The 25502-nt window shown below is 37.6% G+C and overlaps 1 protein-coding gene across 5 annotated transcripts in view; it reads right to left on the bottom strand.

Annotated features, from left to right (window-relative positions):
* Nucleotides 1–2186: 2186 nt before the first annotated feature.
* Nucleotides 2187–25502, bottom strand: part of NSMAF (neutral sphingomyelinase activation associated factor) — a 39539-nt gene continuing 16223 nt past the window's right edge. For 2 of the 5 annotated variants that reach the window (XM_054190376.1, XM_054190375.1), the window contains exons 7-31: nucleotides 24360–24431; nucleotides 23931–23978; nucleotides 23752–23804; nucleotides 23105–23234; nucleotides 22132–22203; nucleotides 21170–21278; nucleotides 18543–18719; nucleotides 17540–17619; nucleotides 16029–16119; nucleotides 15874–15937; nucleotides 15705–15756; nucleotides 14570–14690; nucleotides 14146–14277; nucleotides 13680–13722; nucleotides 13065–13228; nucleotides 11530–11638; nucleotides 10085–10143; nucleotides 9333–9400; nucleotides 7373–7440; nucleotides 7015–7138; nucleotides 6258–6341; nucleotides 5115–5265; nucleotides 4632–4734; nucleotides 3534–3643; nucleotides 2187–2548 (exon numbers count right to left, since the gene is read on the bottom strand). In XM_054190376.1, coding sequence (XP_054046351.1) covers nucleotides 2454–2548; nucleotides 3534–3643; nucleotides 4632–4734; nucleotides 5115–5265; nucleotides 6258–6341; nucleotides 7015–7138; nucleotides 7373–7440; nucleotides 9333–9400; nucleotides 10085–10143; nucleotides 11530–11638; nucleotides 13065–13228; nucleotides 13680–13722; nucleotides 14146–14277; nucleotides 14570–14690; nucleotides 15705–15756; nucleotides 15874–15937; nucleotides 16029–16119; nucleotides 17540–17619; nucleotides 18543–18719; nucleotides 21170–21278; nucleotides 22132–22203; nucleotides 23105–23234; nucleotides 23752–23804; nucleotides 23931–23978; nucleotides 24360–24431 — 2379 coding nt within the window. In that variant the 3' untranslated portion in view covers nucleotides 2187–2453. Of the gene's footprint in view, nucleotides 2549–3533; nucleotides 3644–4631; nucleotides 4735–5114; nucleotides 5266–6257; nucleotides 6342–7014; nucleotides 7139–7372; nucleotides 7441–9332; nucleotides 9401–10084; nucleotides 10144–11529; nucleotides 11639–13064; nucleotides 13229–13679; nucleotides 13723–14145; nucleotides 14278–14569; nucleotides 14691–15704; nucleotides 15757–15873; nucleotides 15938–16028; nucleotides 16120–17539; nucleotides 17620–18542; nucleotides 18720–21169; nucleotides 21279–22131; nucleotides 22204–23104; nucleotides 23235–23751; nucleotides 23805–23930; nucleotides 23979–24359; nucleotides 24432–25502 lie in introns of those variants that run through there. The other 3 variants (XM_054190379.1, XM_054190378.1, XM_054190380.1) reach the window with 3 other exon arrangements.

Raw genomic sequence — 25502 nt, 5'->3', positions numbered from 1 at the left:
TGGACAGGTATCTGTAACTACAGCAGAGATCCATTGGAAATAACAGAGAGGTAGTACTTGGTGTTTTCCTTCCAGCTGTCGCACACAGGAACCAGAAGGGAAATAACTAATCAAAAAAATCTCCTGTCTTCATGCAGAAGCTAGCTTGCATTGAAGAGTAAGCTATGGTTAAATGTATGAATACAGATAAACTGTGAGTTAAGCTGCAAGAAAATAGATGTAATTTCCTTGCATGCATCTGATTAAACAGAAAACCCAACATACTGATGATATAAGTTAGTAACAGGGTTAACTTGATTTCCCCCTTCCCCCTTAAAACAGTACAGCTGCTTTTGGCAACGAAACAGCTGACCTGGCTGAGGTCTCTCTCTTGGGAGCACGCTTTACAGCAGAGAGGAAACCTCAGATGCACTTTGTGGATTGTGTGCATCTACGTTTAACCAAAAGAAAGTTAAGGGTGTCCATCTTTGCTCTGAAGTAGCTTAAATCAAGATGCGGGGGTCACTAACTTCAGGATAACTTTCCTCTGGTTTAGATCAGCAGAAGGCCCCCTAAGTGACAAAGGAGCACAGCTCTGCCCGAAACTTGGGTAAAAGAGCATCAAGAAAACAGATAGGAAGGTGTATAGTTTACGCTTGCTCTGTTGTTCCTTTGGGATGGGAATATAACTTGAGTGGCAGAATTGCACATTAGCAGGAACAGAATGCAAAAAGAGGATGTGCTAAAAGGCAAAAGAAGTTACATTGCAACTTTTATATTCAGACTGGTACTGGAATGTAGAAAATCTAAGCTTTTTGGGCCACAGACAAAATACAATAGGGTGGAGGTAAACAAGCAGTGATGATAGCCACTTAAAACAACACCTAAAAAGCTTTTAACACACTCCAGAAATCACTTAAGACATTTCCAGGCAAGTGCAGAATGTGATTTCGCTCTCTCTCCTTTGCCCATGCACAGATGTGTTTGGGAAACAAATATAGTGAAAGGTGAAGGAACAGGGCTGACAGCAAACATTCTGCTGCAAGGTTAAGACTGGTAACAGCAGGTATGCATGCCTTGGCTTAAGCTTTTGCCACACACACTCATTTTTTACATAAAAATTCAGTTACTTGCTAAGCCAAGTGAGTCATGCAGTTGAAATACCAGTGTGCTTTAACATCATGCCATTACCTTATTGCAAAGTCCAGCATCATAGAAAACTGGGGGGGGGGTGGGTGGGGTGGGTGGGTGGGGGTGTGTGGGGGTGTGTGTGTGTGTGTGAAAAAATGGCCCCCTAACTGTAAAACAATTGTTTCACAATGCTAAAGAAACAGCCGTGCCCTGAAAACCCAAGGCAGGATGGCTACAAAGTACTGACTGAGCAGGTTGAGAAGAATACACATCCTGGACACATCTTAATACCAGCTCTAGAGAATACCATTGGAGAAACAAACATTGATCTTGGGTCACACTGGAGGAACATCACAACTGCAGCTGCCTGTTGCTGTAATAAGCCATTTAAAGACTATTTCAAGTCTTTAACTCTGTAACAGCCCCTTGCAGAGAAAGTAAGCCTAGTACAACACTGCTTTGTCACAGGGTTAAAACAACAAGGGACTGGATAAACCAGGAGCTGTAGCTCTGTTTAAAGGGTGTATTTAAATTCCATCTCAAAGACGATTTGTGTTGGAAGAGGTTGAGAACACCAAACAAAACATGAAGAAGCTAAATAATATTAAGAGAAGGATAGTAACAGAAGTGATGAAAGGCAGTAGCAATAAAGCCTAAGACTAACTTCAGGCACACACACAGACACATGACTGTTCTCTGTTAGGGGATCAGCTTTATGTTTGGCTTCCTTTGAGGCTAACGCCTTAGTGCTGGTTTTCAATAGGAAAAAGCAATACAGAATATGTTCTTATTCTTTCTGCCTTTGCAAATAGCCACATTTGGAAAGTAGACAGCAGACTAGACTGACCCCTGCTGAGAACAACAGCTGCCTTGGTGTTCAAAGTAGGCTGCTGCTTTGCAAGAAGAAAGGCTGAGTACACAAGAGGTACATACACGGTGGCATGAGACATAGCACTAAGCTGCAAGCATCCCTAGAGACACCTTAAGTTAAGAATGCAAATGCTTCTTTGAAACCAGTTCGAACAGCAAGCTATGACGCATTCTATGTAAATCAAACAATGACTGCACGTTAAGAGTTCTTTAATTACAGAAAAATAGGTCTTTAATTTCGTCTTAGATATAATTTTAGACAAGCATTTTTAGTATGATAGTCCATGAAAAACAAATGCATACACTATGGAAGTTAAGAGCTCTCAATGAAGTCACCATAACATAGAAAGTTGTACTTGAACAAAGCTTCCTGTCTGGTTGAACTTCGGCAGCCATCATTGCACACTGTAAAGTTCCTTTAAAAGGTTTGGTTTAAAATAAGAGTTCATTTAAATGTCTGGAGGGAAAGGCACTTAGTATTGCAGTTTCCAGAACATGATTTGTTTGTCTTCCCCTCCTGTAATAACACTGTTGCACTGTTCATTCATCCACATGGACATTACAGCACCTGGGAAAAGAAAAACCAAACCAGAAAATTAAATCCAAATGCAAACGAAAGTGGTACTCCAGATGATGGAGCAGATCTTTTAAAAAGAGTTTAGGATCATCTGATCATTAGTTTGGATTACACTGACACCACGTATGCTAAGAAGAACTTTAGTAGGCTTCTAGGTGGCTGTGCTTACTCACAGTAATGACCTCATGCCACATGGCCTCAACGGATTTTGGGTACTACAGGGACAATGTCAGTCGCAGTGTAGAATGCAGATGGCACACTCGCAAAAGGATTCATGGGGATAAGGGGAGGAGGTTTCTGTAGAAAGTGAGATTTTTCACTCTGCCATTTCCACTTCTCATATTAAAAGTATATTCACATCTTCTAGCATATGCCTTGAAGCCCACTTCTAAAGATCTCCCTAGCTACAGAATGATCTCTACGCAGGTCAAATTCCAGACTACAAGCTTATGGTAGGGAAGTCTGAAACAACTCTTCATGAAAGCAGCCTTAAAAACCAAACTGAATAAACCAGCGTTTTTCTCCTTCAAATATTTTTGTTGCTAATGTACTGAAGACTATACAGATATATTTAAGAAGCCTATAAAGCCCCTTCCACAACAACTTTCCAGTAAACTTTACTTACTGTGTTGTCAGACTCACGGTCTAGACAGACTTTGACAAAGTATACAGCACAGTCTACACAACACTTTATTAGGGCTATGAAGTAAAAAAGTGTTGACTTTTGTGATGTTGTATGAATTAGAAAAATCCCAGGTCAATTTGGTCAGTCTTGTAAACAGCAATATTCCTCCATCATTACTAAATTTTCTAGGAGGCTCATGTGGACCTACTTTAAGTTCTGGTGTTCCAGATAACCTTAACATCAAGAACAGCCCACTAGCTGAGCAGACAACTCTCAAACTTTTCAATACTAACAGAGCTAGAAAATCAGAATCTTCCATTCAATTTGCGAATAGGAATAGTTCAGACGTACCCGTATGTCCTTTGATTCTTTCAATAACTTTTCCTCCAAGAATGTCCCAAATCAGTAATTCACCAGATTGACTTCCTGATAAGATGGTATTTCCGTCCCATTTGAAGCACCTGCAAGTACATTTCCAAACTGACTAAGCCAAAAAGAACTGAAAATGGAGGTATGAAACTAAAGGAAACTCTACCCTTTAACACAGTCTTTCTGGAAAGGCTATTCCCAAATGATTTTAAACGGTCATAACCCAGACTTGCTTCTCTGACTGCCCCAGACCCAGCCAGGCTTTCCTGGCAGAAGGATGAAATGTGTTCACATAATAGAAGAGAAGCCAGTCAGCTGCGCGTGCGCATGGTACCCAAGTGCCCACATGAACCATCACTTTCACTTCTGTCCCTTCATGTTGCTGAAACAATCACTTGAAGTGCAAAGAGGACTTGAAGGGAAATAACTGAAGAAAAAATATATACACATGCATATACGTACTTATGTGTATAGACACATACACACAAAACCAACAAGTGTACTCCGTGTATGGCTGCAACATTTTTACTCCAGTAACTGAACGAGCATTCCATCTGTTTACCTGGTAAACCATATAGAACTGTATGCATTTTGGTTTGTGAAAAAAAAGAGTGATCACTCTAATTATAATAGCCACTCTTTTCATAAATTATCCAAAAAAAAAAAAGGAATTATTGCAAAAAAAAAAAAAAAAGGAAAAATATGAAGACAGAGATGATTGACATTATTGACAGAGAAGATTCGACTAAAAGAACTGTCTACTTGGTAGAAATTTCAGTAGCTCAGCTGCTGGAAGAGCTGCTTAGCTACAGCTCTCGTCATCTTTTATGGAAGTTAAAGTTGTTGTTGAAAAAATGCAAGTTAATTACTTAGATACTTGTTTGGTTTTGTCCGAGTTTGGAAAGCTTGACCATAATGCACACAACATGCCAGAATATCAACCTTTGCACTTTAAAAAGTTATTCAATAAAACAAAGTTGCCGGTATTCTGCCCTTTCTATTCTGCTACCACCAACCACCAAACATTTCCACGGCCAAGTTGGCCATGAAGCTTCATAATCTGTATGTTCTCAGAATTACCTCTGTGGCTCACCAGCAGTTACAGAAGATATAAGCATTCCAGTTTGGACATCTATTACTTTAAAACAACAGTCCTCTCCTGTGCTGAGTAGATGTCTGCTGTCTGTACAACAGAAAAATGCAAACAAAATAAACAACAACAGAAAAGCATGTTTAGACATTCAGTTCTAGTTACCAAAGCAGTCTGTGATACTGCAAGTTAGATTGCCTGACCTACTTATTTATAGATAATGTACTGTAAATTAAGTCTCCAAGCAAGCAACAACAAACAAAAATGGTTTAAAGTCTAGACCACTAGTCTACAGTCTAGTATCACCTTGTGTACAATTAATGAAATTCTTTATAACGGAGACAGATGTCAGTCCAAAACATCTCACCATCCCCCCTAAAGTTCCAGTAACAAGGGTATATGACATGAAATCAGAAATAAGATTCCCTTTGAAACTCCCAAGAGTGCATATTAAAAACTGAAATCCAACGTACCAGGACTAAAAGCAGCATCAAACACAGTCCCAGAATGACATGGCAACTGGTGCAACACTGTTGCTGTAGGAACATCCCAGACACTAATGGTACCCTCTTTGGTTCCAGATGCTAACATAGTATTTGCAGCATTAAGGTCGATTGTATTTACCTAGGAAGTTAAACATCCCATGATTTTCCTATTCTTTCATGTGAGCTATCTCGAGACAGGTTTTAAACATACGCAAAGTGAGTCTATTATCCATATGATGATATTTCATTTACAAAAAACGTTTAATTCTGCAACATCCTCAATTAAGTACAATTATTAAAAATACTGCCTATAAAAAGTAAGAGATAGGTCCCTTCGATGATACTTTAAACTGCTTTTTCTTTGCAGAATCAGAAAAGCAAATCGACATATCAGACTACTGTTAGTACCCATACTCTACACCTAAATGCAAGACTTTACCCTTAAGGGTAGAATTCTTCTTTACTTTTAAAGAACTTCCTAGTCATCAGTTGTTTCTAATTCTTAAATGTTATCAGAACTGTTTTAGTAAATGTCTATGTTGTCACCTGTAAAAAACCTAACTATTAAGAAGGTTTAAAACACAGTAATTCTAAATAGCCTACTACAGTGACATTAAAGGCTGTAAATAAGAGTGTGCAGTTGTACATTTATGATTTAGTGCACACAATGTGTTAATATATTTACAGTGTAATTCAGTAATATATTTTATTGTACGGTAAACAACTTGGACAAGTTCTTTTTCATTTGCTTGTCTTTGGCAAAAATACATCAAGAGGAAGCTGTAACAATGAAAATACCTGAAAAACAGTAGTCTGTTTCAAAAACAAAGAAGCTAACACAAAAAAACCCCACCCAAACCCAGTTACCCCTCCGGTACTTTGTGCATACAAGCTGAGCAAGACAAATTAAGAAACCTGTTTATACCGCTGCTTCAGTCCCCAGGAGCGGGCCTTTCAACTGGGGAAGCAAGTGACACTGGTGCAGGACACATCTCAGACAAAAAACCAAAATGAAACACCCCCCCTACACACACACTTCCCAAAACAGCACATCTCCTCAGCCCCCTAACCGAATCCTTGAGCAAGTAATCTTCATATTCTGAGATACTACATCCGTATCCACATACTTACACTAACATCATGTTCCAACTCTGCAAGCAGTTCAAAGTGGTGTTTTTTATTGCTCAAGGTCTCTCCAGGAACACAGTGCCACACCTACAACACAGATACTCAAGTTTGCTCAAGGAAGCATTAGCAGAACTCTGGATGAGTTTCTTCAGTACCGAATTCTCACATTACAAGGAGGGCTGCTTGTGTTAACTGCGGGCCTTGCCTACGTGGCAGAATACAGCAACAGCCCATGCCACGTGAACTTGTTTACCCTAAGCAGAGCCACATATTAAACATGACTACACTGATACCAGGTAGCTTACAGGAGCTTACAGGTGTATCATTGCACTGAATGTATACTTACCAAAAAGCCATACACAGAAGGCTTTGCTAAATTCTTTCCTGTCTCTAACTTCCAAATTATTTTTCACCTAACTGTAGGCATGCTCTTTAGCTTAGCAAGTTCCTGGTCCACTTAGCTGAAGAACATAAGCTACAAAACCTATTACATTTAAACAAATACAGTTTGCCTCCCAAACCCCCACATTCAGAGTAAGTTAGAATGAATGAAATCCCTTTAAAGTAACATTTCAGCTTTGAAACACAGTTGAGATAAAGCTAAATGAAGAAGATATTCTAGAAATAAACTTGCTGTCATACTAGCTAAGTTATTATTCTAGAACAACAGGTACACCCACTGCAAAGCATTTGTCTGGCTGAATATTAAAAAGTGCTAGCTATAAATAGTTATTGAAGTATAACAAAGCCACATACAAACCTTCACAGTGGAATCCCAAGATGCAGAATATAAACGCCCATCACGCCAACAGATCTTACTGACTGCATCATCATGTCCCATTAAGACGTCTTGCTGTCTTCCAAATGCAATTGAATAAAAATATCTAACAGGAAAAGGTTACAAAAGCATTACGGCTTCAGAAAACTTAAATGTTTTTTTCTAAATAGATGAAAGTAACTTTGTTTCTACAGTTTCTAACAGAAATCTACTAAGAAAAAAGTAGAAACATAGACACTGCGTTTCAACAATTAATTTCTCTATCATTATCTAAAACCATAAACATAACGACAAGGCACTCAATATAATTCAACAAAGTCAATAGGAAGTAAATACATACATATGATTGTCCCATGAAGAACTTATAACAGTGGTATCTCCTGGTAAGATCAAACAAGATGACAAAGCCTGTAAAAAAAAAAAAAGTAGCATCCAATTTCTTACTCCAAATAAAATTGAGGTACATTAAAATGCTTCTTGTTCTCCAAAAGCATGTTAATCTTCCATACACACAACATATAGGTGCGATATGAACACTAATCAAGAAAAACCTTATACATTGGACAGTGAACAGCAAGAATAATTAATCCCTGGTAAATATAAAGGTAGCACTGAAGTTCAGAAACATGCAGAACTGGCAGATCTCCTTTTTCAAAATGCTGGTATTTGAAGGACATGGTATGCAATTCCTCGCTCAGGAGAAACTGGGTCAGCTCTTCATCTTGTAAGCTGCTGTCAATTCTAGGTGGAAACAGCTAACAGAAACTAAAAATCAAGGTTTCCTTTGATGTTTGCTCTCCATGACAGCTACTTATCAGCTCAGCTCTTTCAAACAGCAAACGTAGCTATCTAATTCCTACTGTTCTCGACAAGAAACATTCTTCACAAACAGCTGCTCAGTTACATTACTATCACTGGAAGGAGCAAGCTAAAAATAATAAAATAAATAAAAATCAGCCCAGTACTTCTAATGGTCATGTTTTAGGTCTGTTCTGAAAAAAAAAAAAACAAAAAAAAAAACAACAAACAGTAAGTTGCTGGACTGTAAAAGACTGTAAAATGCTTCTAGCTTTCCTGCAACGTATCGGCACTAAAACTACAGAAAGAAGAACAAAAAAAACCCACCAAACAGAACAGAGAATATACAAAGCCTCCTCATGAAAAACTGACTTTTGGCATAGGAGTCAGTAAAGACCTCCCTTTTTACAGTGACAAGAAGCAACATTCCTAAGTTTGCCTTGGCTAAAGCATTAGGAATTGCTGTATCTAGATTCACCTGCTAGCGTTTGCCATGGCAGGCCATAGCTCTGCAACTTACTTAGGGACCTGTTAGAGCATTCTATGGCTTCTGTCTGGGCAACCCATTTGCCTTTTTTGTTCCCCCTTGAGACGAGGACACAGAGAAGGCTGATATATCCTAGTGTCTTGCCTCAATAAAGGACTCTGAACATGACAATTGGGAGTAAATCCGTAGGACCCAGATCTGGCCACAGTGCTCAAGCCCAGAAAATCAAACATAGAATCTCTTTCCAAGTTCTGTTTTAGAAGCAGGGGAAAAATGTTGCTCAGAGGTTGCTGAGATCACCGCTCACTGAGGAAGGATGGCTCAAATTCACCCAGCATAAACTCCACTTCCTGTGCCTTAGGAAGAAGTTCTTTACAATGAGGGTGGTGAGACACTGGGACAGGTTGCCCAGAGGGGTGGTGGCAGCCCCATCCCTGGAAATATTTGAGGCCAGGCTGGATGAGGCTCTGAGCAATCTGGTCTAGTTAAAGATGTCCCTGCTTATTGCAAGGGGGATGGACTAGATGACCTTTAAAGGTTCCTTCCAACCCAACACATTCTATGATTCTATGCTTGGTTTTCCTCTGCCGGCTGACTCACAGCCTTCAAGCACTTGGATGCTGTAAGGCAAATGCTGTATGTAAGCGTATGGGTGGAATTTTAAGCTTTGTGATTCTGGTCCCAGTGGCAGTTCAAGGTTGTTCAGGAAGACTCCTCTGCTCATGCCAGGCTTTGTCTATCGCAAGCCCCGCCCTCAATAGCAGGGCAACTCAGAACAGAGCTATCAGAGAAGTAAGGTGCAACCATTTAATCCTCCCTTCCCATGTTCACAGAATGCGGTCTGTCTCCCTGGAGGCCTGACAGAGCCCCACTTCACTCCGCTAAATTATTCACACACAATACAATTGAGTAGGCAGGGGAGGAAAAGAGGCATTGATGTACGGTAAGAGCCACTTCCCCGAGTCGCTTTCAGAAGATTCTCAATGATCTCCTTTTTATCGTGACAGCAACTTACCATGTTTGAAAAAGACACACTTCTCTGGATTGTTTTTGATTCTTTGGAAAACATCTTCAAAGTTGAATCTGGGAACAATGGACAAAATAGAAGATAAAAGGACTTTTATATTACAGAAGCCAGTAATTTTGCTCCTGTTTGAATATTCAAATAACTTACTATGAAAAACAGGTATAGGTTTCTCACAGTCTTCGAGAAACTCTTTATAAATCTTGTGACTTGGGCCTGTTTTGCAATAGTTACAGATGGACTCCCCCACGCCCATCAAACTCTAAGAGAGAAATTACCACCTTCACAAGCCTAGATATAGATAATATGGAAATCTTAGGAGTCAGAGTGATCTAAAACTTAACAAATTCATGTACTTAAGAAATTTCGTTACAGGAAATATATATTTAATTTCTATAATAGCTGACTTTCAAAGGTGACAATGCAAAAGCCAAGCAGAAGTAGCCTTTCACATCTGCATGCTGAAATTCCCTCAAACAGTAAGAAGGAATCGAGCACAAAGTGAAAACAAGAATCTTGCATTTGGCAAAAGATTAGGGCCACTCCTTTCATGACTGTAAAAAAACCCAGAACTCAGTGATTCCAGAAATATCCCATTTAAGGTTGTCTTCATTTTGCTCTCAGTGAAGATATTAATGGGATTCAATTGTACCTACATTTCAGTTTCACGCTATTTTATTCACAAAACATTAACCTGCATTTACACTGCAGGTTCTAGTAAATACCTCTGCAGTAATACTTACCTTGGGATGTAGTGAAAACAGAAGACCCATTGCAAGTGACTGCTATTCCAGTAATTGCCCTGTTTAATACAATTAAGTTTATAGGTGATTTCACAGGCTTTGAAACTTAACCCCCATACTGTAAATTGACTAGAGCTGAAATTTATTATTTGATCTCTATAAGAGCTAAGACATTCACGGAGATTAAAAGCACTACAGTGGTGTGTTATATGCCTAGAGAGAAAAATATACCTTGATATAATATGTATTCCCCATATTGTTCTGCAAGAACTTCATCCTCATCAGAAAGGCCATGCTCATGTCAGAGGATAAATAGTTTTTCAAGTCTTTTCAGTCTTTTCAATTTGGGATTAGCTACAAAGAGAGTCAGGAACCTGCCTAGAAGCAGACACTAAATACTTCAAGTGTCAGGAATCAGAACTTGCATGTCTTTTCTCCTCAAATTTGATATTGGCAAAGTCACTATAGTCTAGAAATTTAGATATATAGCTTATGTCAGGGAGTGAGTTGTTAGGACGCACAGAGCATTCTGCACAGTCAAAATTCTGTTATCAGACCTGCTTCTATTTTTTTCTCACCAGTCTTCGGAGAAAAAAAAAAAACAAACAACAAAACAATCAGAAGCTGAAATTCAAGTCTGTTTCAGGATTAGGACTTTCCTAACTCTAACAATCTGGTAACAGAGGCCCTTTCTCACTACAAATATTACCTTGTTTTCTGGACAAGAGAATGTTTCTTTTCTAGATTACAGTTACAGTCACCAAGAAAGTAGCTGTACTCAAGGTAGTAAGAAATCCTCCTGCTAGTCCAGCCACTAGGACAAGGGATGGTGCCAAAGGAAAATCTGTTCTTTAAAAGATAATTGCTGTTGTTCATTGTTAGGTATTTTCAAAGTTCACCTGAAATGCCCCTGCTGACTCATGGCTCCCTACGAATCCATCAGAACAGCAGTTTGGTACCTGGATTAAGTGAAAACCTATAGCTGGAGACTTGGAAAACTGCTCACACAGCAACAGCTTGAGGTGTACAGTAGTTCAACTAAAGTGGTTTAAACTTTTCAAATCAAATAGGATGAAGAAGTTAGGTCCTCCTGAGGTTATAAATAAATAAATAAATGGAAGTCTTTATCCAGCTGCTGCTATCACAGTTTTAGAGAAGGTTAATTAATATCTGCTTCAGGTACTAAAATGATAATGAACTTAGCTCTCAGTCTGTATAAGGAACAAACAAACAAAAAAAGAAAATCAAACTGACAAATACCTTTTCTGGATTGATAACCCATCATATACTCATCTTGTGTAATCAGATCAATGATCTGTCTCACAAAGAAAAGGATTTACCTTAAACCTTAACCCATCATTCAGATCGGTTACCTTAAACCCTAACCCCCACCCCCCAGTTAAATGGAACAATTTTGACTGTGAGAAGAAGAAAATAGTACCTACTCTTTGTGAATTTTATATCGCTCATCTAATTTTAGTTTGGCAATATTGTTCCAAGCAAGTGTTATACTTTCTTCTGTCAAATCTTCAAATGATTCTTCATTTGGAGAAACTGGAATAAAATGCCACAATAAAGTTTCACCACAAATAGAAAACAAAAAGATAGATTTCAAATAACTAGGTAGCTGAAGTTGCAAACAAAAATATGAAAGTACAGAAATCATGCAGAGCTCCAGAAACAAGAATGCTTGGCTAATGCAGAGTGTAACATGATCACTAACTTTTTTCCAAATCTCTTCTTGGAATGCAGGGCTTTTAAAACTGGAGACTTCACAGAATGCATTTCCAAAATGGAAAAAAAAAAACAACACAAAAAAATACAAACAAAACTTTTCTGCAGAGATGTTTTGGTGTTCCGTGGAGATATGAAGAGCTTTCCAAATGGAAAAGTACTAGGAAATCCATCTACTGCTACAATATGGCATGTGATTTTATTATTCTATTGCATTCTGTTAGAAATGTCACAACTTCATTTCATGGCAGTGCTACAAAAGTTAAAGGATAAAAAAATGCAACAGAATTGAGACAGTTAGATGTCAATTACTATAAAAAGGCCAAACCCAAGAGGAAATGTTGATCTGCAAGTTAATGACTTAGGCAGCATACCACCATATTTATTTAACACATATGAATGTTATTATCACCATATACAACTTTCAAAGCCACTCTTGCCATTTGGATGCTACAGGTTGCCATGCCAAGTAGCACTCATCTTCACTTCTCTGCTTGAAAATGAAAGCCTTCAAAAGGTAAGTTAATTGAAGATAACCAACTGAGAAAAACCTTTCCATGTGATACCTAGGCTGAAGATTTGGTCCAATTTATAGTAGACCACTATAGATATAAAGAGGACCATAGCATCCTAGTTTCAGATAAATGGTCTAAGTTGAAGAGAAGCCTGTGATGGCATTACATATTCTTTTCTTGAAGAAAGTTATTCAATAAACATTGTCCCTACAGTACATAGGGAAAACAAAGTAATTTCTTTACAAATTTTTATTCAAGTCATGGAAAAGGAAAAAAAAATTGTATGTTTAATTTAAGTTCTGAGGGTTTATTTAGACCAAGCCAATCGATCACCTCAAAGAGATCCCTGTTCAAAAACTGAAGAAATCTCGATATCATTTAGAACACCTGCAGATACGGTCACTGAAGCTGCTGTCACATCAAGCTTGATTTTGAAGTGCCATAAAAGGCCGAGGATGATAGCCCTCCCACAGCTGCAAAAGCTGAGGTTGAGCAGTCCCAGAGGAGACCACTGGAACGGAAGACAACAATGCAGGACAACACCTGTATTTTCAAATTTGAAACTGGTCTTGCCAGTTTTTCTCTAACAGTTAGCTCATGGATTTATTCTGAGTTGGTTTACAGCGAAAGTGGCCAAGAGACTTGTATAATGAGTTCCTGTGGGAGAAAAATACAGAACTTCTCAAAATTACAAATCTGTTACATCGTCAGTTTATCTGTTATAGGTTTACCTGGAGACTCAGCTATGGAAACACTGTGACTAGATGTTCGAGACAAGCTTTTCAGCTTCGGTACTATCCTTCGGGGATGAGGAATTGTAAACAACTGTTTTGGCGTCTGTCCAAACTCCAAGATTTGTGTCAGCAGAGCTACTTTTTCATTGGGGTCCATAATACTTTACAAAAACAAGATATTTAATTAAGCTAAATAAGGCAGGTACTTTTTTTTTTTCCTCCCCTCCCCTGAAAGCATGGGCCTGCATCCCAGTTACTACAGTATACTATAGGCCAGCACCAATTCTTACAGAACTGATTTACCACAGATGTGACAGACAGTCTTTTGGCAGCTTCATAATCTTGTTTATGTATGATGACAGTATGCTTGTCAATTAAAAAAATAAAACAATTTCACAGAAGCCAGACAGAAGAAAACGTTGAAGTAACAATCTCTCCATGCATGCTAGAAGTGACAACCTGACGCTGGTTCTCTGCATATTCAGGAGAATAAAATGGAAGAGCGACACCATTCACATACAGAGCACTTTTACAGCCAGCAGAGAACCTGGAGGCATACTGAGAAATTTATCTAATTGCTTTAGCAAAAACATTCTGATTCTTATTAACTACCTGTTTAAATCCACTCCTCCTTCATAAGTTAATGGGTGAAACACTGGAAAAAAAAAAAAGAAGTTTATTTGTACAATGTAGAAATACAAGGCTCATTGTCTTGCATATCTACTATAAAAAAAAGTCGTATTTTTTTATTCAACTTGGTTATACTTAAGCAACTAAGCTATTTCAGCAAGCTACAGAGTTTGAGATTTTGTGTTTTAATCCTGGGTTTCTTATTTGAAAAAATTTTAGGATTTGTAGGAGACTCAGAGAAAGATTGAGAAGTTAGCCCTTTCTATAAAGGAAGGATGACTTATTTAAGCTTCATTAAATACCCCCTCCGCAATGATGAAAGGAAAAAAAAAACCCAAACAACAAAAGCACAGTTGTATAATCAGGCATTACAGACATGCTATTATTTACCATTCCTGCCTAATTAAAGCATCCCTTCTTTTTCTCTTTCTGTAAAGTGTATATTTACCATTGTGAGCTGAAACTGCTTCACTTCCTTTCTGCTTGTAGCCAAATATTATGTCAATCCATTCATGAAGATGTTCCGACACATACTGACTTTCTAAAGCCTCTTGGCTCTTCTGAAGAAAGTCATCGGGACCTGGCAAGAGAAAGGTTAATTAAAGCAGAAGATATCCCATTCAGTATTGGTATCCATTTCTGTTCCTCCTCCTTCTTGAAAAACCAACCAAACAAAAAACCCCTAACCCCAACCCCCCTGCACCAAACCTCAATTAATAGTTTAATTTTTACAGAAAATTTATGTCAATGTTTTAAAGCAAAAATTCCTTCAGAAGAAAATGGAATGAGCATTTTTGAGAGAAGAGCCACCATCCTAGGAATCTAGACAATCCTGAATTTATTCATAAACCAAGAAGTTTGACTATTATTACCTGATGCCCAAGGGGGAAGCTCTACATCTTCAACCATCTTTCCACCCTGCCTTTTTCCTAAGTCCAACTTCAAAGTGTTTACTAGAAAACTAGAATCATTTTCATAAAATTCTGGAATCAACTGGAAGGAAAAAAAAAAAAACAAACCCACAAGTTTTGAGATTAGCTTAGCTTTGATCACTTAAATAGAATATGGTCAGTAAAAACTTAAAGTTCGTATGTCAAGCCCTAAAGTTAGGTAGTAGTTTTTCCAGGCTTTCTTCTGCACCAGTAAAGCAGCACTGGAAACTTCCTCCCATTATGCTTTCAACTACTTTTAGGCTTCTTGACTACCTACAAGGCAATTAGAGTGGCATAAATATTTTAACATGTAATGTGTAACATAAGAATCCATAATATCTAAGAGCATTTTCAGAACCCTAATTGCATAGCTACTTTCTTATTTTTAAGACATCAGGTAAGAATCAAGACAAAAATCTAGAATAAAACAAGGATGATAACAAAAGTTTCAGAGGTTTAGTCAATTATTTAAAGACCACCATAGCTAACCAACCTTAACTCCATTACGATTAACTATAGACTTTTTTTAAAAAAAAAGTATTACTATATTTATTATATATCACTCTTTTATTCAAAAACCCATTATTTAACAGCACCCACTATTTGACAGTTAATCGTTCTCAACATAGTCTACAAGTTGTGGTTTCCATAAGGCTCAAAAAAGTAAGATAAAATTTCCATAGTTTAACCTCTTCAGTTAAACAGCCAAATCCTTATGAAATTCCAGCAGATGATACAGAGCATTGCATCTTTTCAGCCTTAATCCACTCTGATAATTCACACTTATTTCAATAACATATTCACAATGACAATTCCATTAAACTAAAGCCAGAAAGCAGATACAGACAAGCAATCGTGGAATTACAGAGAAGGAAGAAGTTAAAAACACTGAAGCGTTCATAAAATGCAGTCAACAGCCTTAAAAAAAAACCCCACACAACTGAAAACCCCAAACACCACAGCAAAAACCCAGCCAAACACACCCCCACGCCAAAACTCTCAAATCAACAGGAGACATCAGAGAACAGAAAGCACAGAGACCAAGAAGGACTCGAATCATTTTCCAGCCATTTACCTCTTTGAAATCTGTTGCACCATCCAAACAGTTTTTCCAGGTTTCTGCAAGACTATATAACACATATTAAAAACAAGTTTGTTAAAAAATATTTTTTAAGGCTTTGCACTCCCTTGATGCATATTTGAAAACCAGACCCAACCTAGTTATAGACAAAATGTAAACAAACCTGTTGAACATTCTGTCAGCGTGATCGAACTTCCCATTCTGCAGACAGAGCATGTATTCTGGTGCTAAGGAGAAAGAAAAAGTCACAGCTTGCTCCAAACCTTGTCCACTTTGGAGGTAACTGTCTGCTCAGAGAGCATGCAAAAGCTGTCTTACCAACTCTAACGAGATAAAACAAAACATAACCCGGAGATGAATAATGGCTCCCATACATGAATTTCGGCTCTGGCATTTCCTGATAACGTGCCTGCAACATAGGAAGAAGAAAGAGAGGTCTGTTTAAAATCAGCACTCCTGCTTTTCTTCAATATTGAACACATACACACTTTTTTTTTTTTTTGAAGACACAGATTAGGACCACTCTAAATTTTTTTTTCTTAACAATAAAACATACTCTAAATCTAATAACCACACAGCTTTAACCAGATCAGTAAATCAAAAAAGCAAAAATGTTGTTATAATTTACCATCCAGAATTATCAGGTTTTCAGCTTTCACACGTAACTGCAGTGACTCAACTTTAAAGGAGTGCAAACAAATACTTCCTTTTTGTCTTTCACATGAAGTTTAATGGAATTATGGTAGAACATACAGACTTATTTCAACCTGGAAGATTCCCTCCTGTCTGAAGCTCCTATGCATTATCCATAAAACTTATCACAATCTACATAAAATGACTTTTACTGCAGAAAGTGTAAGGCAGGTAACAGCTTGAGGAAACAGTCAGACCTTTACTATTTTTTTAAAATTTTGAATTTATTGTTACTGAAAACATAATATTGATAATAGTTTTACCCTCCACAACCTTAGGAAGCTTTATGATTTTGAAATATTTAATCTTTTATGTCAATACAATGCAGTTAGTCTAGCAATATTCCACGCCCCCCCCCCCAATGCTTCACTAAGCACTAATGAAGGTTCCAAAGCATTAAATAGTTATGTTCTGTAAATGATTTTGGAATTATTAACTCACCACAGAAGACAATTATTTTATACAAAGAATTAAAAGCCAAGAAACTGAGGACCTAGTTGTAAGCCTATAACTATGTGTTTGACTGCTTATGAAAAGAAAGTCAGACTACTTTGAGAAATGGAAAAAGTCTGTGCACTATTATCTGCATGTCAAAATTTCAAGTTGGTGCTCTGATCTCCATGAATCCAGATTGCCTTCCTTTGAAGTACACTCCCTCAAATTCAGCATTTTTCCTTAAATGGAACTACTTAAGACTTCTACTACTTTATCTGGTTTAATTCATACACTCATTTTACATTACACATTTAAATCCATTGGTCTTGAAGTTTTATATTTCCATATATTTTTATAGCATCTCAGTGCCTGCCATACAAATGCAGTTACAATGGCTAAATGGAATTGGGGATTTTATTTTAAAAGTGACGCAAAACATTTAAAAGCATATATGTATGAAATGGTAGTAAGAGAGAAGGAACAAATCCAAATAATTTTAAATTAGTACTGATAAAATCAATACCGATGAAATCACGCTGATCATAAGCGTGGTATGTTTATAGGCAAGTTTGCTTCTGATAGGTTTATAGTTTGTTTTAGATAACTACATAGTTCGCAAAGCTCGCTTGACAAAGCTCCTTTTATTGCCAATGCGTATAAGGCCCAAAACATGCAGCAGATAAAAGCCAAGATATACATACCAATAATCTATCCAGCCTTTCCTTATTCAGGGCACCAATTGGTTTACTAAGGTCACGGAATGTTTCAGGCTTTGTCAGATCTAAAAAAAACCCCATAGTTAATGCATTGTTCCTACTAGACAGGAATAGATTCTAATCAATATTTAAAAACAAGAAAAAACCCCAAACAACAAACCAAACAAAAAAACCAACACAGAACCCCTCCAGTAATTTTCTCTGCTCCCTAACTACAAAAGAATAAAAGTCTTGCTGTAAATGGCTACCCATTTTCCTTCCTTCCAAGTAGGCTTAATCTCAAACCTCTTGCTTAAGAGCCAGTAGTTACATACATATGACAGCTATTGTGACTAACATCACCTAGTCAATATAGGTCCTGCTACCTGAGGCAGAGAAGCAGCTGGTGTCTTCTTTCTATTCATTAATTATTCTGTCACACTACAGTTAAGCCCCACCAAACAATCAGATTGGAGTGTTTGAGCCAGTGCTGATGAACACCATGAGATTACCCTATTCCACTCCTTGTAGAGGGACAGAATCCTCCTAAGGACAAGCTTCCAACACATATTGCACAAAGACCCTTGATTTAGGCACAAGCCTTGTTAGCATCTTCCCTTCAACTTGCAATGCTAAGAACTGTAAAAGAACACCTGGATTCTATACATTTCAATGCATCCAGCTTGTTCCATAAAAGGCCATTTTACTGGCTCTTTTGCATTTCTTGGAATCATAGGAAGTGTTTGAATGCTCAGGAATAGATTTTCAAAGTGACCAAGCAGATGCTTGGTACATATTCTGCATGTGATGAGGGAAATGTTTAACAGGGAAAAGGTGAGGTGTTCTATTCACTACACTCTAAAGTAAGCATAAGTGCACAAGAAAACACCAAAGATCTCTAACACCAGGTGCATTTTGATGTGCCATGAACTTCACACAGTGTAAACCTGCCCCCGAGATATTTCCGGTTGGAAATAATACACTAACCTCCCTTTTTGTATACACATACCTAATACTGAACTAGAGTAGTCTGCTATGATCCATGGAAATACAGGATACTGGGAGAGATCGTTGCAGCTCCTATCAGCCAGATTGTTGAGATGAAGAAGATACTGGTAGTTTGATATATGTCCTCGCTGCCATTGCAACATATAACTTTCAGCCGTATGCTCTGTTATATGATTTTCTAAAATAAAACAAAACATTAAGAGTTTTGAAGTTTGGAGTTCCAGCCCCAAATTATACAGTGATTAACACCATGCAAGGTACTATAAAATAATTGAGGGCAAAGTTGTTTAAAAGAATAAGCCAGCTTTATGTTTCAATAGCTACTATACTTTATACATTTTGTAAGATCTGTTCAAACAGGCCTAAATTGCATTCAGCAAAAAAATCATGCAGAAGGACCACTGAAACCAAACACAGAAACAATGGATGGGAAAGAACTTGAAGATTAATGGAGGTATAGAAAAATATTTGCAGACCATGAACAGCTCTCTTGGAAATCAGGCAACCTCTCAGATTTCAAATTTCTAGAATTAGTTCCACTAGTGTAAAGAAAAAAAATAAATATATGTTCCTACTGGACAGCCAAGGATGCCCACCAACAATGACTTGTGGAAAGTAGTCACATTTGCATCTAAGTACGATCCAGTTTCAGAACCACTGAAACAAAGAGACCAGAGGAAGATAAAACTTGACCAGCACTCAAAGTAGTAATTATGCACCTGGAGCTTCTGTTTGAAGCATTAGGCAGGGGCTCAGCAAATTCAAAACTGCACTACACTCCACTCAATAGCTGTCATATAAAGGTATGCTGCAAGACAATAAAATCACCTGGGAATATTGATTTCATTCTGCCTCTCCAATTTTAAAATGAAATTGAAGAAGAATCATCACTATCTTTGTCTATTCTGTGAGTGGCTGGTTTATCAAGAGATGGGGATGTGGGGGAGTGGTTTTGCACAGAGGGGTGTTTTATTGGGTTTGGTTTTTTTTTTTTTTTTAATCATTCCTTCCATTGATGGAGTTTACAGCACCTTGGAAAGTGCCTGAAATAACAGACCTGAAGGACTGCAATCATGGCATGATAGCAAGAAACCGCCCAAGCAGCCTCCTCATGAAGTAACCACAGTGAAACCACATCCTTGCCTTACAACGCATTATAAGGCACAATTCTGCATGCTTGTTTTACTGCATCTGTGTTAAAGGCTGCTCTTCCTCCTACTTAAAAGCCTTTAAATACGTTTTACCACCACTTGCAGCTGAAGGCTACAACACAAAGCTAAAGAACTTGGATTTCTGTGGAACATCAAACAGTCAGATATTATCACTACAGTTACTAGCTAGAAGGAAAAGCATTCAGATTAGATGTGGTGGGCCTTTATTTAGCTCAGCTTGGGCTGGGAAAATATATTCCAACCCTCCCTTCACCTCAATACTTTTAAATTCTACAAGTAAAAAGTGTTAGCAACTTCAAAAGAGAGGACCTTCCTGCTGTCAGAGACAGCTACTGTGGGGCTACAAACACCTTTAGAGAAAGGGCTCATCCTTTTTTTATTTCTAAGCTCCAGCAACAACATCCTCATCTTCATCTGCACCTTGAAATTTCATCTTTGAAAGTTACCCAGAAAACAAAGTCTGAAGAAAGGTAACAGCATGCAGTTATTTCAATAATAGAGAAAAATCACATCAGAATCTATTTCTCCTAAATCTAAAAGACTAAAACGATTCTCAGGGGAAACGATCGCTCCTTTGTGGCCTTTCCACTTCGCTTTATGAAGTGGGGAAACTGATATTTAGGCAAATTCATTAAAACAGAACTAGAGCTCTGCTACAATAACAAAATAGTATAAAATTTACATAAACACTTTCAATATTGACTGTAAACATGACTTTCAGTGTTTCAGTTGTAGTAGCATTACAGAAAAACTATTAGCTTTTTCTTCTTTAATTTTTCCAGGACACAGACTATCCTGACAGAGAGTTTCTGTTCATGATCTGCAAAAGATACACATCACTTTCTAGGAATTAGTGCATACAAGACTTAATAGAAATGAGAATTTAACTGTTTCAGAATGTTAATTTCCACCAACCACACAATAAAGCTGAGGAAAGTTCAGGTATTTTTGTGTGCACTGGAAATCTATCCATTACAGGAACTTTCTCAAAAGGATTTTTACTTGGACTTAACTGGGGGCCAGGGGGATCCACCCACAAGTTAGTCTATATTCTGTCAGCAAAACACAATTTAGCCGAGTGGATCTTACTTACCCCTTACTTTGAAGGGAAAGTGCTTTGTGGGTTTTTTTGTTTGGTTTGGTTTTTGTTTGGGTTTTTTTTTTTTTTTTTTTTTTAAACACACAACGGTGCACACCAAGTTGCAAATCAAAAGAATTAGTTTCACCTTGATAATGCTATTTCAGTCAGCTTTCATACTCAGCTCTCCAAACACAAACAGAATACATGCAAGTTCACAACATTCATTCTGAACTTCGCTTACTTCTACCAAAATTTTTTAGGGCGAGCACATCTGTTTATTCTTCTCATTCTTCCCACAAATCAACAGAGCAAAACCCAGGCAAATTTCCCCTCACATGGTACTACGGACTACATTAATAAATAAATGCTGCAAACCTATATATGTTGCAATAAGGAAATAGAGCTCATCTCGATCTTGACAGTTGTAGAATTTCAAGTAGATGTCAGAACATAGATCATTTTCTGTGCAAAATACTTCAAGTCCCTTAGAAGTTAAAGGGGGAGGGAAAGTAAGTGAGAGCAATTACTGACAAGCTGTAATATTCATGGTTTTTTTAACAGAGTATTCCAGTTACTAATATCTAAAACGTAAGACTTTAAATTGGGTAACAGTTTTGCCCACAAAGTCTAACATTTTGATCTTTCCTATTTCTAATCATAAAAGCATTCAGTTTACACCCAACTAGGCAAGTATAGATTTATAGCTGTCCATAAATTGGCTCTGTCTGGATTGATTGAGCACAGATAATATACTTTTTTGTCCTAAGTGAATGGAGTAAGGCAAAGAATTAAATGGCTATTTAGTTTAAATGTGTTTTGAGACAAAAATTTCGTTAAAGACTGAAATTTCAGTGCAAACACTGAAAGCATACATCTGAGGTTCCACTGCAGGACTCCCATCATCCCTCAGTCACGTACAGCAGGACTCATCACTCCACATTAGTCTCAATCTGAACCAGTGATCGAGCTCCTTCCATGAATCAATCCAGAGAGAAAATACACCATGAGAGAGCAATTCATTCTATCCCAAGATAGGTGTTAGAGATAAATGGAATGAATTGCTCCCTGGAGGTACTCCCTTCTCCCTTCCCCTACAATGACTGCTTATGAAAGAAATTTTTCATCCTTGACAGAGTTCACTCTTTCTGTTTTCATCTTTTTGACAACACAGGGAACACCTAAAAACCAGAAAGGATCTTTGAGTGCTGTTCTCTACTTAATCCAGAGTTTTAAAAAACACGTAGGTTTTACCTAACGATGCACACATTTTCAGCTGGTCATTTTAAGAAATTATATATACAGCAAGACATTAAAAAAATATAAATATTTGAGCTTACCACTGGCATTAAACCATGTCTTCTTTTATAGATGCGACGCACATTTTGCAGTGTTATTTGTACTACTGGTTTCTGTGGGGGGCAAAGGAGGGGGAAGAAAAGATGGAGATATTCCAGAAGGTATATGGTCTTCTACACTAACCTCTCCAGTCAACCTGAAGTTTCTCTTGACTAGAGATGATAGCAATATGAAAGCAATATCCATCCATGTCATTTTAGCAGTGGAACAGTGGTGCTAAGCAGTTATGTTAAAAAGAAGCAGCTTGTCTTTGCTATTGGTTCTTGTCTGAGTAGAAAAGCAGCTTAAGAATAAATAAAGAATAGTGTATGATGATCCCAGTTTGTTGCCACTTATGATAATCATGCAAGAGAGGAGCAGAACACAATAAACTAGATTAAAAATAAGGAAGCCATTGGGCTGCTGAGCAAACTGTTTGCCAATGGTGCCACCGGGTGGACAGAAATTGAATGGCATTTTGTTATCTTCAGCTGTTAAACACATTTTCATTGCCTGGACATGCTTTTAGTGTATTATCAGCCTGCTAAGACTATCACTACTATTTCTGTGACAAAGTTCCAAAGCAGTAATCTGTTTGCGACATGCACTCAGTTTTCCTCTAGAGAAAGAAATTATCAGCTGAACAGAAAACCTAGCTAAGATCTTCCAATATAAACGGAATGTATATATAGCCCTCATTAGGTAGGATTGGCAAAGGAGAGTTTGTGCCTTGTCAGTAGGAGGTCAACTTTAAGCAAGTTAGCATGGAATAAAGCCTCAGAAGTAGAGATACACTGAATGCAACAGAGCAGCATAGACCAAAGGAAAACTAAGGAGCTTCTGCTTATTCAGTTAAGAGTCTTCTTGGAGATGTGCTCCATGTGCATTTAAGAGGAATAATACAGAACATGAAAACTGTCCACTAGAGGGGCAGCGTGCTCACAGCATATGCAAGACCATCTATGAGGCACTTACAGGATATCCATTAAGAGGCTGGAAGTACAAGTTAGCATCAGTAACACACACATGCCCTGGATTAGTCACCAGTGGTGTCACCATTTCTGCTTTACATTCCATATGCAGCGTTTCAGAAATGCTTTGAAATCTACAAGTGAAGAAAGGGAGTAAGTTTACCTCCAGTTCTTACTTAGGTAGAGCTACCCATAAATTCTTTAGAAAGGCTTTAGGTTAGCTTATAACCTTGGGACATCAGAATGGGGACTGCACTAAGCCTATTTTAGACATGAAGAAAGTTCTTTGTTGAGACCTCTACTTTAACAGGCACTCCAGAAAGGAAAGTTGCTATGTTCTGCACCAGTCTCAGAGCAGTAAGCCAGTTGACTTTTCTATACAGAGCTTTATTGGGCATATATTGATGCCCAATTTGCAACAAATTCACAGATAAACGGAACAGTTTGAAAAGATAAAAAAGTAGTACTTTCATTCTCACAACACAGAATTTCCCCTTCTCCATTCCAGGCGGTTCAGAATACCAAGAAGATAACTCCCCGAATTAGAGAACTTACGCTGCCCCAAACAAGCACCTATTAAGTACCAATCCAGTAGACTAATCAACCAACAAGCTGAAAATCATTCCCAGTACAAAGTGATTAGAAAGATACCTGTTTTTATCAAATGACGTCCTAGCCAAGCGCGATTGCAATATAGCAGTTATCTAATGTGGAGGGGGAAAAAAAGTTAGTATGATCTATGATTCAAATGCAATTAGAATTTTATTCCTAAACAGTGATATCAGAATTTCATTATTAAACAGTGATATTAGAAACAATCAGACACTTACCATGGCAGCTTGATCTCCCATCTTATCTAGACAAGAAGCCCTATAAAGCTAGAGAACAATGAGCTTTAAGTGAAATAGCAGAGATCTCCCACACAGCTCAGAACTGAGTAGAAACTGAGGGGGCTTTAGCATTCTTGGTGACAGCACACTAAAAGAGCTACTATTATTTCTTTTTAAAGCAGGAAATGTTTGTTCATTTGCCACTGTCATGTTATTACTTTGTCTATATACTACCATCCTGCGTAGTAAAAGTTAATACGGGCAGCTTACGACAGCTGTCAGAAATAGATGCTGTGTTCAACTGCTGCATTTTAAAAATAGATACTCCAAGAATTTCACCTTGAGAATAAATATTTAAAGAGAGCTCTCCATTAAATATCAAAAAAGATGCTGTGACGAAGTGTGTAGTAATATCAAACAACCACATACCTGATGTAGAGTTTGCACAACATCTCCTAGTTTCCCAGCAACATCTAGTTGGAATAAGTGTTCTGTTCTACCCTAAAACCAAAAGTACGTTTACTACAAATGAGCTTAAAATAAAGCTCAGTGAAAAAACAGTTAAAACTAAAATCAAAATACTCTAAAACCTGGTCAAACTATGCTATCAAAGGTTGCAGTAAGCCTGAAACATTCCAAAGGCAGATGCTAAACCTCATTTTTTTTTTCCTTTACAAATATATCTTCCCTGTGGTAAGCTCTTTGTGAAGTGTTTAGTCTGTTTTTTAATACAATGTGACATAATATCTTTGAAGTGAACAAGTAAATATAGTGTAAACATCAGTAAAAGCAGAACTAGTACCTGCTCTGTCTATTTTAACATCAGGTAAACACATGTAAATATAGAACTAGTAAATGTCACGTTACATTTAAACAGCTACTGTATAACTTTCAGACAAAAGATACAAGCCCATCAAATCTTTGAAGACTAGGCTATAAAAGTTATCATTCTCCCCTACATAAATAGTTCTGAGCTGAAAAGATCCCAAATCCAATCGCAGCCCGTTTTGACTCGTCATTTATAAAAACCTTACTAACACATCACCCAGCATACGTAGCACACTTATTTTTTCCACCTATGAAGTTTTCCCAGCCTTCTTAAGTTTTGTTTCATAGGACATATTTCTGGTTTTGACTTAACTACATTAAAAGTATGTCCATGGATCAACTGATATTAACTTTTACACATAACTCATATGTAGCAAAGGTGGTCGTATCTCTTGATGACCCCCGAATGTAGTATAAAACTGTATCAACGCATTTCTGTGGGGTTTTGCAATTTCTCAAGCTAGACTTTAAAAAAAAGAAGTGATCAGTAAGACCACATCAAGACATTGATCAGAGGATATAACTGGATTAATTTAAAACTGAAGGAAAGAAGACATGGAAATCTAGATGATCTCCAGTGTAATATATGTGATCTGAGCTGAATTGACAGCAATCCAAGAGGAAAGCATGCTTCAGGAAGCAAATGGAGCTGCAGTAAAAGGAGACAAGAAATTGAGCAGCAATTTAGATAAAAGCCTTGTAACATTTCACCCAGAGCACCATTTTCCTTCAACAGGGAAAGCA

Source organism: Rissa tridactyla, chromosome 2 (genome assembly GCF_028500815.1).
Source record: "Rissa tridactyla isolate bRisTri1 chromosome 2, bRisTri1.patW.cur.20221130, whole genome shotgun sequence".
Classification (NCBI taxonomy): domain Eukaryota; kingdom Metazoa; phylum Chordata; class Aves; order Charadriiformes; family Laridae; genus Rissa; species Rissa tridactyla.
This window is presented reverse-complemented; position numbering and strand designations above follow the sequence as displayed.